Source organism: Silurus meridionalis, chromosome 9 (assembly GCF_014805685.1).
Source record: "Silurus meridionalis isolate SWU-2019-XX chromosome 9, ASM1480568v1, whole genome shotgun sequence".
Taxonomy (NCBI): Eukaryota; Metazoa; Chordata; class Actinopteri; order Siluriformes; family Siluridae; genus Silurus; species Silurus meridionalis.
This window is the reverse complement of record NC_060892.1, coordinates 14,817,212-14,834,383: the sequence shown is the minus strand read 5'-3', so window position 1 is coordinate 14,834,383 and position 17,172 is coordinate 14,817,212. Positions and strand designations below refer to the sequence as shown.

Here is a 17,172-nt window from a genome sequence, read left to right as displayed (position 1 = left end):
TATTCTTGCTGCGAACTGAATCAAGCTCCTATTTATTTGGAGTTCCTTGAAAATTCAGACCACAGGTCATCACTATGGTTCACTACAATAAGATGATCGTGACAGAAACTTGTTTATTAATGCATTTCCAATTTGGATCCATATATGGCTCAGTCACATTTCTTAAACTTTTTTGTTCTCATCTATTCAGGGCACAGCATTTTATTTTTTTTTCCAGGCTGCTCTCAGGATTGATAGTTTTGTTTTCCTGCAGTTCCTTACAAGTATTTATTAGCCTTTAGAAAACTGTGGAGTTTTAAAACTGATCTTTGGGTTCTTTGTGCCAAAAGTCTTTTGTAATGATACTGAATGGATTATGTGGGCTTTTAAAATAGTAATAAAATCTCATTGGGTTTTATTTATTAAATGTTGTTTTCCTCACTATAGTAAAATAATGTTGTCAAGACATTTTGCTTGAGTGTGAGTGTGTGTATTCATCTCGGTTTTATTTGTTTAGCGTTATCCCAAATCAGCTTAACAGACAACTCGTAAGACTCACCATTGCCAGTTGTTCTGGAATAGTTTGTTCCTGACATCTGGTAGCAGTCATCAAGTAATCTACAAGTCAATGGGAATGTTCTTCTCAAACAGCATAAAAAAAAATAACAGAATAGTCTAAATTTCTACCATTTGTTATTCAACAGACTAATTCCTCTTTTTTTTTTACATTTATGGTTTGAAGGAAAATGTTTCTATGCATTATGTAGAAATACTTGTTTTCTATGTGTAGCCATGTCTCACCCGTCCTGACTGCACTGAGATATCCACTTCCTCATGGTTGTGTGGAACACGTCTCTGTCGATGGGCAAATCTTGATCCTCTGGGTCCAACATGTGCTTCAGGACAACCAGCTTCTCCTGTGCACTACTGTGGCCTGTCATAGCCTGTAAAAACTGCACCACCGTGGAGGCTAGAACTTCTCCTGTTGAGGCGAAAAGAAATTGTGTGTAAAATACACAGTTTCCATATATACACAGTATACATATATTTATTTATTTATTTTTTAATCCTGTCAATTTCAGGAAAGGAACATTTTAAGTCTACCTTGTCCACTAGCATCGCATTCCTCAAATGTAATGTTCAGCAGCTCTTCTTCTGAGAAGCCATTCATGTCAAGGGGGTCACATAAATACCTGTCGCTTAGACTGAAGTCTAAAACATAAAGTTGTGAAAGTGTATCATTCATTCATAGATAGATAGATAGATAGATAGATAGATAGATAGATAGATAGATAGATTGATAGATTGATAGATTGATAGATTGATAAGCAGATATCAGTGTTCAGGTACTTCTAGTGTACGAGTCAAATTATATCCATTATTTGCCAAGCGTGTAAGCACTACACTGCACAACAAAGAAGTCATTTTTAGCATATCCAAGTAACTTTCCTTAATGTTATTGTGCTACCTATTACCTTATATTCATATAATGTTTTATTCTTTCTTAAAAATCATAAGATGAGTTTTGTTTTAGAGTTATAGGTTACTGAGTACACTTTACCCCCATTAATTGTTAATTGACCCTGTTATAGCTATTATAAAGACTAGTTCAAGTGCAACATTTTAGAAATGTTTGAGCACCCAAAATGCTCTCTTTCTTCAGGACAATACTCCAATTTATTTATAAAATACAACATTTAATTACAACATAATCCACATTACCAAATGCCCACATATTTAAACTGGGTATCATTGGAGTCTCTAAATCAATATACGCCAATGAAATGATTTTAGGACGAATTATAAGGATATGTAAGCATATTTTCTGACCAGTAGGTGGCAATGTTCCAAAACTGCTCATGTAACCCCATGCCATTGTTGTTAATTAATAATCAAACAAACAAACAAAAAGGCAAAAAAATAAAAAGAATTTTTAAAAAATACATCAAATTTGATGTCAATATGCCAAAGCGTTAGAGAAATATACAGTACACTAATAATTATTTTGGAGTGTTTGTTGTCATATTTATTGGGGTGTAGGTTTTGGCCTTCATTCTCTGGTGTTGTTCTCTAGACACTTTAGTTCCGCAGTCTATCCAGCTTTCTCTCACTTCAAAATAAATTAATATTTAAAGTGTGCATTGGTGTTAATTTAAAAAAACAAACAAACAAACAAACAAACAAACAAACCTACTATTTGTGTTGGAGTGCAGATGGGAAAATTCAGCCGAGGAAATTCCAGAGTCGATAGACAAACTCAAAGCTCTGTATTTGTGATGATCACCATCCTGCATGTTATTCTGCCGAGGAGGAGAGTCGAACACACTGTTTTTTGTTTGCCCGTAGGCTGAGTTCTCAGGAAAACTGTCACATGTGTCCACATATCCTGAAGCCATGGCCACTGTGGAAATCATAAACAAACGCTAAAGCACTATAATAAATAAATGCACTTGGACAAGTCTCCATGACAAATCCCATGAAAATAGGATTGCATTTGAATTACAACAGGAAGGATCATTTAAATGCTACTGTGATCCTTTTAATACACTCGAATGTCATGAAAATAAAAATGAGGCTTTAAGAATGCCTGAGGCAAAGCCACAACTTTGTGAGGCTTTATTTCAGGAGAGTCAAACTCTTATACACTAATACACAAACCACACGTTATACTTTCTGAACAGGTTTGTATTCACCTTCATTATTAAACCCCAAATTAACTGATGACTAGTGTCAGGTGTACTTAATGAGAAAGGGTATACGGGATAAACATCAGTAGAACCCTGAAGTCTTTTTCTATATTTCTGTTTATATCCAAAACATCTCTATAAAATCAAAAAAGCAATAAAGGTCTGTAGCTAGACATGACACTGATTTCCTGCAGGAATATATAAAAATAAAACTCAGTGACGGCTTTATGCCAGCGAGAAATAACATCTTATACACACATACCTTTTATCACTCGCCCATTATCCTCTTGAAAGCTTCAATTTCTGCATCTTCTATATACTTTGTCCCTTTCCCTAAGCAGAATATTTTAGATATCCCATTCTAACTGATCAAAAGTGTAAACAGCATCCTGTCTGTGCTATTTAAATAAAATCTCATCTGGAAAGACGCTTTGCTTGTCCTAATATCGGCACACACAACAAGACATCAAGTCCAGCTGACATGACCACCCACCTCCTCCTCTACCACCACCTTCACCCACACCCTCCCTTCCAAACCACTTATCTTATGCCTACAGACTCATGACACTACACAATGTTGTAATGGACCATTGTAATGAACACAACTGTGGTTTTCCATATCAAATGATTCTGCTTGGAGGATGCCGGACAGTAATCAGGCTCCCTCTCTGGGCTCAAAGGCAGAAATCAACCCCCAAAGAATACTGATGATAAGGAGATGTGTGAGATGACTGACGGCTGGTTGTTATATAAGATGTGATATCTATCATATTTATTAAATGAATAGTTTTAGACTTTCACTTACACGTTTTTTGCACCACTTACGTTTATAACAGCCATTTGTATATAACTCAGGCCTGAGCTGCAGGATAATGTTTGCTTGTTTCTGCCAGGTTCTTTGGTTTCCTCCAACTATCCAATAATTTGTTAGGAGGTGGATTGGCTATGATAAATCGCCTTTAGGTATGAATGTGTGTATGCATCAAACCCTGGATTTCTGCCACACAACAAAGGTTCCCAGGCTGAGATAGGATCCAGATCCACCCACCAACCTCACCAGGATTAAACGATTACTGAGGAAGAATGGTTGGATGGATGATTGAATCATTATAATGCTGACAGTACTTTGTAGAATTTTTTCAGTTGAAAGTAACAACACAGAGTATTCGAAAGAAAATTTGGGTAAGAGTAATCATATGGAGCATATACTGTAAATAATACACTCACCTTCACATTTGTACAGTTAACTAATCAACAAATCATGCAGATACAGGTCAAGAGCTTCAGTTAATATTCACTTCAAACAGAACAAGCATTTATTATTTTTTATTTAATTAACATTGTGTGAGTGACATGTCAGTGGGTTGTAGTTGAAGTTCTATCTATCTATCTATCTATCTATCTATCTATCTATCTATCTATCTATCTATCTATCTATCTATCTATCTATCTATCTATCCGTTGAAAACTTATGTTTGAAAACTTATGTTTCTATGTGAAAATGAGGATATAAAAACTCAAATCTGAGGCACAGACTATCATTAGCACAGACTCATTAATAGTTTGGGTGGGTCTGTGCCCATTACAGCCAAAAGTGTCCAGCTAACAGGACTGAATCCTGATATGGTCTTCTCCTGTTGTATCTCATCCACCACAATTACTGATGTGTTGTGTGTGATGAGATGGTTGTCTGCTCGCCATGGTTCTAAAAAGTGATTATTTGAATTTTCTGTATCTTTCCTGGCAGCTCGTACTAATTCCACTGCCTTGTCTTATCACACACAGTACTGTCACTTACACTGTTTATAAAAGATTCATCAGGTACAATGGCACCGTTAAAGCCACAGAGATCACTTTCTCTTCATTCAGGGTCTGATGTGAACATTAACAGAAGTGCTGGGCCTGAATCTGCATGATTTGCACTGGGCTCTTGTCACATGATTGGATCATTAAACTGGATGAGAATGTGTATAGATGTTCCTAATAAAGTGGACGGGGAGTGTATGTGAAATGAAAGGCAAAATATTTGTGTGTGCGTGTGCGCGTGCGCGCGTGCATTCGTCTTCGCTTAGGACCTTTACTTTGATGCGTTTTAGCGCCCGGAAGTCGTGTTACCGGAAGTGAAAGACTTTGTTGTTCACATGAACACCCATGTTCAGTCGGTAGCGACGAGAAAATTAGCGAGTTAGCCAAACTGCTAAACTGACGGAAAACTGAAGATTGAAAGCGCCGCCATGTCTCGGGGATCGATTGAAATCCCCCTGCGGGACACTGACGAGGTGCGTAAATGTTAATGCACGTTATATTTAACATTTCTGCAACTTTATTTCTAGCAAAAGGACACTTTGGTGAATAGTCGATTAGCCATTGCTAACTGCTATCGTTAGCGCACAGAGGCATACACTAAACCTGTCCAGTGTCCTGTCACTATAGATGTGTACAATAATCCAACTTATTACGCTTTTATAACAGGTCATAGTAATGACAGATTATTTACTTATGCAGTTTAACAAAGTTTGTCATTTTATAAATATTACTTTATTACAATATTTAGTTGTATTCCTCATGTAGTGTTCACTTATGAAGGGGCTGAAATCATTCTAGTCTTTAATGTGTTTATTTTTTATTTTACGTAATAATACAATCATGGATCTTTTTGCAATTATTTTTTTATGAAAAAAATCGAAATAAAAATAATATAAAATAAAAATGGGATTTTGTTTTCACATAACTTGTTTTAGGTTCTGTTTCATAATAATTGAGTATATATTAATAATATAGGTTTAATTTAATTCGTTTTTATTTGTGTAGTGCTTTTAACAATGAGCATAAGTAATAATAAAAGACAAAAACATACCTTATTTTCGAACAAATTAATATTATTTATTTTTTATTTTTAAAACTGAAATTGTGTTATCATGTTATCAGTTAAAGCAAAATATTACAGTATTGCAATACACTTTTATAACTTAACAGAATACAGATAAACTTTATATTGATTATTAAGTGTTATTAAAATGTGTTACTGCAGTTGTTTGGTTTTTTTTTGTTTGTTTTTTTGCTAAATATTTATTTAAAATTTTGCCAATAAAATGGTTTAATTTCAGATAGGTTTCCTAATAATCACTACTGGTTGTTGTTTTTAATCAGCATTTCTCAAAACAAAATCTTTGCATTAAAAAGAAAAATTGAGTAGTGTTAATCCCACAAAAGTATTAAAGTTAGTATATTTATTATTGAGTGCAAACATTTTCCTGTTAGTCTAGTCTAGAGTTAAATGGATTTAACCCAAAACTCAATAACAAATTTATAGTATAAACAGCTTTATCGTAGCTTTATCATAAACATTTGAATAATGAGTCTAATATTTGAGTAGTGGAAGCCAGGCGGAGAGAAGAGGTGATCATCTGTGAGCAACAGTATGGTTTTATGCCGAGGAAGAGCACCACAGACGCGTTATTTGCTTTGAGAATGTTGATGGAGAAGGAGACAGGGTGCTGAGAGAGGAGTTGTGGTATTGTATGAGGAAGTCAGGCGTGTCAGAGAAGTATGTGAGGGTGGTGCAGGTCATGTATGAGGACAGTGTGACAGCAGTAAAGTGTGCAGTAGGAACGACAGACTGGTTCAAGGTGGAGGTTGGATTGCATCAAGGATTGTCTCTGAGGCCTTTCCTGTTTGCAGTGATGATGGACAGGTTGACGGACGAGGTCAGACAGGAGTCTACCTGGACTATGATGTTTGTGGATGATATTGTGGTGAGAGTAGGGAGCAGGTGAAGAAGAGCCTGGAGAGGTGGAGGTATAGTTTAGTGACAGTGGCATTGACTAAAAGACAGGAGGTGGAGCTGGAGGTAGCAGAGCTGAAGGTGTTAGTTTTTTTTGGGGAGTGACAACGATGGACAGGATTAGAAATTAGTTTATTAGAGGGACAGCGCATGTAGGACGTTTTGGAGATAAAGTGAGAGAGGCGAGATTGAGATGGTTTGGACATGTGCAGAGGAGGGACATGAGTTTTATTGGTAGAAGAATGCTGAAGATGGAGCCACCAGGTAGGAGGAAAAGAGGAAGGCCAAGGAGGAGGTTTATGGATGTGATAAGGGGAAGACATGCAGGTAGTTGTGTTGAAACAGGCAGATGTAGAGGACAGGGGGTATGGAGACGGATGATCCGCTGTGGCGACCCCTAATGGGAGAAGCCGAAAGAAGATACATTTCGATTGAAACATAAATCATAATTTATTTTGAAGTTAAGCGGTTCCTTGTCCAACATTAGAGAAAGCGAAGATGCTTTTACCCAGAAATATAGTATGGTAGTTTTTACCCCTTTGCATTATCATTTATTTTTATGGTAATTGAATATTCAAAGCAAGTGATTGTTTGTTAGCATATTTTGAAGCATCAGTGAGAAGAACATACTTTGTATTTCAACTTCTAAAACATTGATGCTTGTCAGGCTTGAGGTTGTTTGTGGGTTAGAAGGTGATGGACAGGTTGGATGAGAAATAGGTCTCATGTTCCTTTTTCAAAATATAGAGATATATGGGTTGGAAAGAGCCTAGTTATTCAAATATAATGGTGGTGGATAAGGTAAAAGTAAAAAAAAAAAAAAAAAACAGAATTTTTAATTTTAAATTGTGCTTCTTCTGTGTATCTGAAACTATGCTGTCGATTCACCTTCACTGTTTTTGTCCTTTAGGTGATTGAGCTGGACTTTGATCAGCTTCCTGAAGGAGATGAAGTGATCAGTATCCTGAAGCAGGAGCACACACAGCTGCACATATGGATCGCACTCGCTGTAATATTAATTTTTCCCTGTTTTTGTGAGTAAGCTCAGAGAAGATATGTCACGTGCCGTCTCATGTTTAACTCTCCCGACTCTGTGTGTAGTTGGAGTACTACAAACAGGGGAAGACGGAGGACTTTGTGAAGCTGCTGGAGGCGGCGAGGATCGACGGAAACCTCGACTACAGAGACCACGAGAAGGACCAGATGACGTGTCTGGACACTCTGGCGGCTTATTATGTCCAGCAGGCTCGCAAAGAAAAGAACAAGGATGCGAAAAAGGACCTTATCAACCAGTCAACGCTCCTGTACACGATGGCGGATAAGATCATCATGTACGATCAGGTGAGTGAGGATTAGAGAATTAGACTTGGACTGTTGACATGGTTTGTCTTGCAGAGGATACAGACAGTATTTCTTGTTTTTTATTTATGGAACAGAACCATCTGTTGGGACGAGCCTGTTTTTGTCTGCTGGAAGGGGACAAGATGGATCAGGCTGATGCTCAGTTTCACTTCGTCTTGAACCAGTCCACAAACAACATCCCTGCACTGTTGGGTGCGCAACTCATGCAGGACATCACTCACATGGTCTAGAGCAGGCGTTCACCAAGTTCTTTTTATTATTGGAATATAAATTTAATGCGCCATATCTGAACTTTACCCTATTCAATCTAAACATTTCTCATTTGTGTCTTTTGTTTGTTTATTGGAGTTGATTTTATTGTCAGTAGATGTGTTACTTCTAATACTGATGATGCCAAAGCCATCTGTTGCCAGTTTAGATCACAGATTTATCTGCGGATGTACAGATGCTTTGCTCTCTCCTTCTTGTCAGTCACAGTCTCATGGGTGTCTAAGAGCTCGTGTATGTAGAAGATGGCTTAATGTCATGTTTCATGGCACCGTGATGCAGAATGAGCAGGAGTTTGAAAAGATACAGATGATTGGCTTCCTATGAAGATAAGCTTCACTGGACTGGAATACAATTTGAATACTCATATCAGGTCTTCTGTCACTGTCTATAGAAACTTTGTTTGGTACTTTTTAAGTCAAAATACCATCATGCTATTAATTCTTGTTGTTATTTTTCACTTTAAGTGAATTTTTAATGAGTAGCAGAAATTTCATGACTTTCACCTTTCTGAGTTGGAATTGCGAATTAGATGCCTTTACTACTTGTAAGTTGAAAACTCCCACTTGATGAATGCAGCATTTGCTGTCACCATGGTTAGAAGTTTTGTGATAAGGGAGAGCTGACTGGTGGATGGAAATTCACAGGTGGACAAAAATTGGAAAATTATTATTATTTGGGGAAAAAACTCATATGCCTCCTGGCTGTGCCTCAGAAACATAACTTTTTAGATCCCACTGATTTGTAGTATATTAAAAAACCTACATGCAGCAATAATAACTATTAAGTGCTAAGTGATATTGTTTCCATTTCTTATTATTATATTGTCACTCTCACAGGTAAGGCTTGTATTTCCTTCAACAAAAAGGACTACAGAGGAGCTTTGGCTTACTATAAGAAAGCTCTACGCACAAACCCCGGGTGTCCAGGTGAGAATTTTTTTTCAATTATCCCGAACAAATATTATTAAATAACCTAATAATTAACAGATTAAAATTGTTATTTAACAAGGGACATGTATATTAGTAAACATGGTCTAGATAGATATGATGTTTTTCCAGTAAAATAATGTCAGTTTTCTCTCCATGATAGAAATCTTCAGGAATTATAATATTCCTCTTTTCTCCATTTATCAGTAACGAACTGCACTTATTGTGCATCATACCACACTGACACATTAATGCTTTTTTTGTGTGTGTGTAGCTGAAGTGAGGCTTGGGATGGGTCACTGCTTTGTGAAGCTGAACAAGTTGGAAAAAGCTCGCCTAGCCTTCAGCCGCGCCCTGGAGCTCAACCCGAAGTGCGTGGGAGCCCTAGTCGGTCTCGCTGTCCTCGAGCTCAACAACAAAGAGGCTGACTCCATCAAAAACGGCGTGCAGCTGCTCTCCAGAGCCTACACTATTGACCCAAGCAATCCCATGGTGCTCAACCACCTGGCCAACCACTTTTTTTTTAAAAAGGTAACATAATTATTAAGAGAATAATGTGTGCATGTTTTTGTTTGACATAAATAGAACTTATGCATTAAAGATGTCTTTCTTTTTTTGTTTTTTTTTTTTTTTTTTTAATAAGGATTACAGTAAAGTCCAGCATTTGGCCCTTCATGCGTTCCACAACACAGAGGTAGAAGCCATGCAGGCTGAAAGCTGCTATCAGCTGGCTCGTTCCTTCCACGTTCAGGTTAGAACCAGGTTCTGGATTTGAAATGTAGGTCAAACGTGTTTATATGTTAAAAGACTTTATTTATGTATTAATTTTATTTTTTTGTATATATATATATATATATTTTTTACATATAGGAGGACTATGACCAAGCTTTTCAGTATTACTACCAAGCTACACAGTTTGCCTCGTCCACCTTCGTACTGCCATTTTTTGGCCTGGGACAGATGTATGTGTACCGACGCGACAAAGAAAACGCAGCCCAGTGCTTTGAGAAGGTCTTAAAGGCATACCCGAACAACTACGAAACCATGAAAATTCTCGGTTCGCTTTACGCAACGTCGGACGACCAGGAGAAAAGAGACGTCGCTAAAGTAATCTTCTGTTTCTATGAACGTGGGGTTAGGTCACAATAAACAAGCTATTAGATGTTGATCTTTTGTGTCGTTGCATTTAAGGGGCATCTAAAGAAAGTTACTGAGCAGTATCCTGATGATGTGGAAGCCTGGATTGAACTTGCTCAGATTTTAGAGCAGACAGACATCCAGGTATGATGGATATGTTTTTATAGGAGCATTTCTACTTATTTGTTTATTTCTTGGTAAAAACAACTCTAAACACATTTTTTTTCCCTTCTACAGGGGGCTCTGTCCGCATACGGCACAGCTACACGTATTCTCCAGGAGAAAGTTCAAGCTGATGTTCCCCCTGAGATCCTTAACAATCTGGGGGCTCTGCACTTCAGACTGGGGAACCTTGGAGAAGCAAAGGTAAAAATGGCTCATATTTTGTATGTAGGATTGCTGCTTTAAATGCTGTCTAATAATCTGTTAATAATCGAAAGTTTTATGTCTAGTTTTCTAAATATTAGAAAACAATCAACCAAATTGAAATTCGGTCTGATCCAGTTTGCTAAAAAAAAAAAGAACATTTTTCCAACCCAGGTGTAGTCAAACACTTACTGAAGCTGGGGGGATGAAGCGATAAGTATGGGACTGGGTGGAATTTGATGGTATTGGACAGGAGGGTATTGAGATTGCATATAATTGTATTGGGCAGGATTTCATGGAATAAAAATGGAGTGGGATGGGATGAATTGTGTTCAGCAGAACTGGATAAGGATTTATTTGTGTGGATCGGATGATTGGATTGTTTTTGATTGAATCGGACCCAGTTTCTTTGATTTTGTTGTGAACATTTTAAAAGGTTTAGGAAACATGTTAATACAGTTTTTAGTCTGATTCAAGGTCTTGTAAACACATACATGCATGTATCCTGCCCAAGGACTTTGGGAGTTTTTAATATCAGAGATATACATTTTACCCATAACACCTCTCTGTTTTTTTTTCTTTATTATTTTTTTTTAATGAAATTAAAGAAATACTTCCTGGCCTCTCTGGAGAGAGCCAAAGCGGAGGGAGAGCATGATGAGCATTACTACAACGCCATTTCCGTTACCACCTCCTACAACCTGGCGCGGCTCTATGAGGCCATGTGCGAATTTCACGAGGCTGAGAAGCTCTACAAGAACATCCTGAGAGAACATCCAAACTACGTTGACTGTAAGAAATAGAAATACACGTTTCTTTCCCTGATTATGTAGTTCTTCTAAAGTATAAAGAGCTTAACATAATTGTCCTAATTCATAATTAATCATTTTAATAGGTTACTTGCGTCTCGGAGCAATGGCCCGAGACAAAGGCAACTTCTATGAAGCCTCAGACTGGTTTAAAGAAGCACTTCAGATCAACCAGGTAGTCTTGATATTTAAATCAGTAATTCACTGATGGATTTTTTTTTTAATTTATGAGAAGAGTACATATTTTAACCGGTAGAAGCATGGAGATGTTTAAATGAGATAGCAGTGGAGTTTTAACAAGATTGTGGCAGGAGTGATTTGTGATAGTAGGGTATCTGCAAGAGTGAAAGGGAAAGTTTATAGGACTGTGGTGAGACATGTGATGTTGTATGGATTAGAGACAGTGGCATTGAGTAAAAGACAGGAGGTGGAGCTGGAGCTAGCAGAGCTGAAGATGTTGAGGTTTTCGTTGGGAGTGACGAGGATGGACAGGATTAGAAATTAGTTTATTCCAGGGACAACACATGTAGGACGTTTTGGAGAGAAGGTGAGGGCGAGATGAGGCGAGATTGAGATGGTTGGACATGTGCAGAGGAAGGATATGGGGTATATCAGTAGGAGAATGCTGAGGATGGACCTACCAGGAAGGAGGAAAAGAGGAGGACAGAGGAGGAGGTTTATGGATGTGGTGAGGAAAAACATGCAGGTAGTTGGTTTAAAAGAAGCAGATGTAGAGGACAGGGGGGTATGGAGACGGATGATCCGCTGTGGCGAACCCTAACAGAAGAAGTCGATAGAAGAAGAAGAGTACATATTTTATTCAGATACTGTTTTTAATAATAAATAGTTTGACAGTTTTTCCCTGATTGGTAGTCTGTGAATCTCATCACGGTCATGTGATGAGAGTCTGCCCAACCTTTTGGCACCACAGTTGCGCCGCCTCCTGTCCTTGTTTAATAACGTGTATGTCGTTACAGGATCACCCAGACGCTTGGTCCCTGATCGGAAATCTCCACTTGGCGAAGCAGGAATGGGGTCCCGGACAGAAGAAGTTTGAGCGCATCCTGAAGCAGCCGTCTACTCAGAACGACACGTATTCCATGCTGGCTCTGGGTAACGTATGGCTGCAGACACTACACCAGCCTACGAGGGATCGTGAGAAGGTGCGAGATGTGGTTCAGTGTTTACAATTATATGCAAAGAAAATGCACAATGAGGCATTTTGTCTCATTTAGTTTCTCATATTTTTTATTTTCTTGTTGTAGGAAAAGAGGCACCAGGACAGAGCTTTGGCTATTTATAAACAAGTTCTGCGGAATGATTCTAAGAATCTGTATGCTGCCAATGGTATCGGTATGTATTCCCCAATTCCTTCTGTTCAGTTTATTCAACATATTAATTCCAACATATTATAAATTGAATGTCTGCATTTGAGAGTTCCCACATAAAACACACAGCATGATATTTTCTAATGTGCTTTGTTATTTCTTGCCCAGGACAAGAATCTGATTTTTTTTAAAAACCTGATTCCCTGCTGTGTTGTGTCTTATGCAGGAGCTGTTTTGGCCCACAAGGGTTACTTCCGTGAAGCACGTGACGTGTTTGCACAGGTCCGGGAAGCCACAGCAGATATCAGCGATGTTTGGCTGAACCTGGCGCACATTTACGTGGAGCAGAAGCAGTACATCAGTGCTGTGCAGATGGTGAGAGAGAGAGAGACGGAGAGACACACAGACACACACACACACAGACACAGACACACACACACACACACACACACACACAGACAGACAGACACACACACACACACACACACACACAGACACACCAAATATGTCCAGTTATATTGTTGTTAGTATGAATCTGTGATTTGTTTACTATTGTTGTTGTTCTTGTTTGTGTACTAGTATGAGAACTGCCTAAAGAAATTCTACAAGTACCAGAACACTGAGGTGCTGCTGTATTTGGCTCGGGCACTTTTCAAGTGTGGAAAGCTACAGGAATGCAAACAGATGCTGCTGAGGGTCAGTCAGTTACTTATGTTTGTGTTTTTAAAAGCAGTTCAGACTGTTCCAGCAAAACAGGAAAAATCAATAATACAATAAATGATTTAAAAATAATTTAATTACGTAAATTTAATTACTTAATTAGTGTTTTTATTGAGCTCCCCATCTAAAGGAATTTATTAAAATTCACCATAACTTAAACTTTAAAAGGTTACTGTGATTTAAATACAATAGCATTCAATAACAACATAAATAGACATTATTATTATTACTACTTGAAATAGTTATAATAATAATATTTATTATTGTTATACTTTTTTATTCTTTTCTAATGAAATGCACATAAAAGTTTTTTTGTTGTTGTTGTTGTAAAATCACAACGTTGATGGATCTAGATTGCCAGAGCTTTAAACACAAATGTTCAGTGATCTGCGAATGGCAGAGTGAACAGAATCCCATATATGTTGTTAATAAATGTATATATATATTTAGGCTCGTCACGTGGCTCCCAGCGACACGGTGTTGATGTTTAATGTGGCCTTAGTGCTGCAGCGGCTCGCCACTCTGGTGCTGAAGGACGAGAAGAGCAACTTAAAGGCTGTGCTGAGTGCAGTGAAGGAACTGGAGCTTGCTCACAGGTATACTTACTCTGCCCAATCCTGATATAACTGCTTAAAAGTGTGTGTGTGTGTGTGTGTGTGTGTGTGTGTGTGTGTGTGTGTGTGTGTGTGTGTGTGTGTGTGTGTGTGTGTGTGTGTGTGTGTGTGTGTGTGTGTGTGTGTGTGTGTGTGTGTGGGGACCTCCAGCAAAAATAAAACCCAGAGCTGACCCTGCTCTACTCTGACCTGCACCTTTTTCCTTATAGGAAATGGCAGTGTGGTGATTTGTGATAACACTTGTGCATGTATTGTTATTAAAATTTTATTTCAGCTCCCAGGCATAAGCAGGTGTTTAATAAATTCCCAAATCAAATTTTGACTTCTCCTTGATCCTAAACTTGCTCTGTCCTTCTGCAGGTACTTCAGCTATCTTAGTAAAGCTGGAGACAAGATGAGATTCGACCTCGCGCTGGCTGCAAGTGAAGCAAGGTGGGCTCACATGGTTCTTCCAGGTTGTGTGATGATGTAACCCTGTTTGATAGAAGCTCTGAGACCCAGACCAGGGCCGATCTGATGTAGAACATGTGTCGCCATTGTAGGCAGTGCTCTGATTTGCTGAGTCAGGCACAGTACCACGTGGCCCGCGCCCGTAAGCAGGACGAGGAGGAGAAGGAGCTGCGAGCCAAACAGGACCAGGAGCGAGAGGTGCTGAGGCAGCAACTGATTCGCAAACAGGAGGAGAAAAAGGTTAAGGAGGCCGAGGAACAGAAGAAACTCCTGGAGCAGCGAGCGCAGTATGTGGAGAAGACCAAGAACCTTCTTTCCTTCACCGATGAGATGAAGGAGTCGTCAAAAGAGAAAAAGAAAGGAGGAGGAAGCGGACGGGTCAGTCCCAATCAGCATGCCTCGAAGTGTTCATTTATTAATTAATGACATAGTAGTTTACCAATTTACAGTTATACAGTGGTCCCCCGGAATTCACGTGGGTTACGCTCGAAGACTAAATTCCGATAATCTGCAAAATACTGAGGTACCTTAGTGAATTCATCTAGACATTAGAAAAAATGTCATCTGGACATTTAAAACAAAAATGATAAAATTTGTTAGTGAAACAGTTTACAATGTTATTCCTAGCGTTCCAGGACATTCTGTCCCGCTGCGGATTCCCGCGAATTTGAAGATAATCCGCAATTTGCTGTTAGTTATGTTCCAAACGAGAACCACGATGTATTGGACTGTATTTAATCTGGTGGAGTGTCTGCAAAATAAGTTGTTCCTTGTATCGCTTATTATAGCAGCTTTAAACAGTTGTTCCACCACGTCGTTTTGTCTCGTATTTAAAGACTAGAACTATTCGAACTATTCTGCCTTTTTCTAAACTTTATATGGCATGTGAGATCCTGTTAAAGAGCAAAGCTAAGGATCAGTGTGAAGCAAAAAATATTGTCCTCTTCTTATTTATCAGCGTAAGAAGGGATCACAATACGACGACTTTGTCAATGATGACTCTGACGAAGAGCTGCCTGTCAGGAAGAAGAAGAAGAGGGCACCTCGAAGCGGGAGTGAGCAAGAGGAAGAAGAGGAAGGGGGAGAGAAGAGGCCACGCAAGAAAAGGAGGAGGTGAGTGGGTGTTTTTTTTTTTTTTTTTTAAACAAGTAAGTGAACGTGACTGATTAATAAATGAAAAAATAAGTATGAGGTGATTATTAATTTCATCCTATTAATCTGCCATTAAACAGCAAATTGAATGTTATGTTTTAAAAGCCTAAGAGAGCACAGAGCTCCAAACCGCATATGTATCTGTTTCTCCAGATCAGTTAAAGGTGGAGAGGAAGGAAGTGACGATGATGAAGGCAACTCAAGACCCAGAAAACAGCGCAGACCTCGAGAACGCAAGAGGATTGAGAAGGTACAGATCCCCCTTGTGGAAAAACACTACCATTGTGGTTATCTGCTATTTTTGCCAACCTGCTAATGTCTGTACTGATCGTGGTTTTCTCTCACTAGACGAAACCTGAGCGTCTGCCACCATCACTTAAAGGCAAGATCAAATCCAAGGCCATCATTTCCTCCTCGGATTCCTCTTCAGATGAGGGTGGACTGAAAATAGCTGAGGACCGGTGAGAGTCTTTGTGTTTGTGTAATCAGGTGATTAATCGGAGAAGCTCCTTTGCTTAACAATCCCGCTTGTTTTGTTTGTCTTAGGAATCGGGACAGCGGCTCGGGATCCGAGGACGGAGGCCACCAGAAACGCATCGCCTCCGACAGCGAATCGGACGAAGAGCGTCGTCGTTCAGGCAACTCAGAAGAGGACGAGTCTGGCAGCGAACAGCCGGTGAAGAAGAGGAGGAGGCCGCAGCCGCAGTCTGATTCTGAGCAGTCGGACAACGAAAGCAAGAGGAGCCGCTCGGACGGTTCCGATGACGAATCCCGACCCGGTTCTCCAGCACCAGCCTCAGATCAGGGCTCCGAAAACGAGGGATCACCTCAGCGCTCAGTGAACGAATCCGAGCCTGAGGGATCCAACAACGAGGCCTCAAACCGAGGATCTGATGATGACAGTGACTGAGTTTAAACACATTATAAATGTGTTTCATGGATTTTTTTTTTTTTCCTGCTTCTATTCTGTCCTAGATGTCAGTGTTGCGTCTCTTCTTCAGACACCTTTTAACTGCTGGTTTAGTAAATGATACTTTAGTGACACTTTTCCCCCAAAAAACAGCTGAATTATTTTTTCTGGATGAAAAAGGCATCATGTAATTTGAGTTTTCATAAAATAAAATGGTGAATTTGTGTTGTTTCAAAATAAACTAAGATGGAACCTAAATATTCAACAGAGCCTATAGTTTTTCATATTTGATGTTTACATTTGTATTGAAATGAAAAATACTTTTGAGTCAGGATTCATTCATTTCAAATTAATTTCAACTTTATATAACTTTTTATTTTTTTTAACAGAAGTGTTTCATTCTATTTATACTTCAGCAATTAAGTCAAGTTTATTTTTATATCGTTTTTCACAACAGACATTGTCTCAAAGCAGCTTTACAGAATTTTCAGAGTTAAGGTGAATGATGTGTATTAATACCTGATGAGCAGCCGTGGCGACTGAAAACAGACTCAAAAGTGGAACCCATCCTCATTTGGGTGACATCAAGACTGTGATTATAGTCTTTAAACAATACAGAACACTGGAGAGTGAGAACTAACATGAGCACTGGAGTGTACAGTTATAAGTAATGTTCTT

At 38.8% G+C, this 17,172-nt stretch overlaps 2 protein-coding genes across 7 annotated transcripts in view; one reads left to right on the top strand and one right to left on the bottom strand.

The window, feature by feature from the left end:
* The window catches only part of mrvi1 (murine retrovirus integration site 1 homolog), a 38,259-nt gene extending 35,176 nt beyond the window's left edge, over window positions 1-3,083 (bottom strand). For 4 of the 6 annotated variants that reach the window (XM_046857433.1, XM_046857435.1, XM_046857438.1 and 1 more), the window contains exons 1-4: window positions 2,174-2,617; window positions 1,084-1,191; window positions 781-961; window positions 539-618 (exon numbers count right to left, since the gene is read on the bottom strand). In XM_046857433.1, coding sequence (XP_046713389.1) covers window positions 539-618; window positions 781-961; window positions 1,084-1,191; window positions 2,174-2,393 — 589 coding nt within the window. In that variant the 5' untranslated portion in view covers window positions 2,394-2,617. Of the gene's footprint in view, window positions 1-538; window positions 619-780; window positions 962-1,083; window positions 1,192-2,173; window positions 2,618-2,928 lie in introns of those variants that run through there. The other 2 variants (XM_046857436.1, XM_046857437.1) reach the window with 2 other exon arrangements.
* A 1,699-nt stretch (window positions 3,084-4,782) lies between these two features.
* On the top strand, window positions 4,783-16,752 carry ctr9 (CTR9 homolog, Paf1/RNA polymerase II complex component). Its single transcript, XM_046858175.1, has 23 exons — window positions 4,783-4,945; window positions 7,361-7,459; window positions 7,552-7,791; window positions 7,887-8,004; window positions 8,919-9,008; window positions 9,283-9,539; window positions 9,652-9,759; window positions 9,879-10,115; window positions 10,200-10,289; window positions 10,383-10,511; window positions 11,120-11,303; window positions 11,407-11,495; window positions 12,298-12,483; window positions 12,586-12,673; window positions 12,875-13,023; window positions 13,228-13,344; window positions 13,819-13,964; window positions 14,343-14,414; window positions 14,525-14,810; window positions 15,391-15,545; window positions 15,738-15,834; window positions 15,933-16,045; window positions 16,131-16,752. The coding sequence occupies exons 1-23, from the start codon at window positions 4,901-4,903 to the stop codon at window positions 16,492-16,494; spliced, it is 3,459 nt and encodes a 1,152-aa protein (XP_046714131.1). The 5' UTR covers window positions 4,783-4,900; the 3' UTR covers window positions 16,495-16,752.
* The last annotated feature ends 420 nt before the right edge of the window (window positions 16,753-17,172 follow it).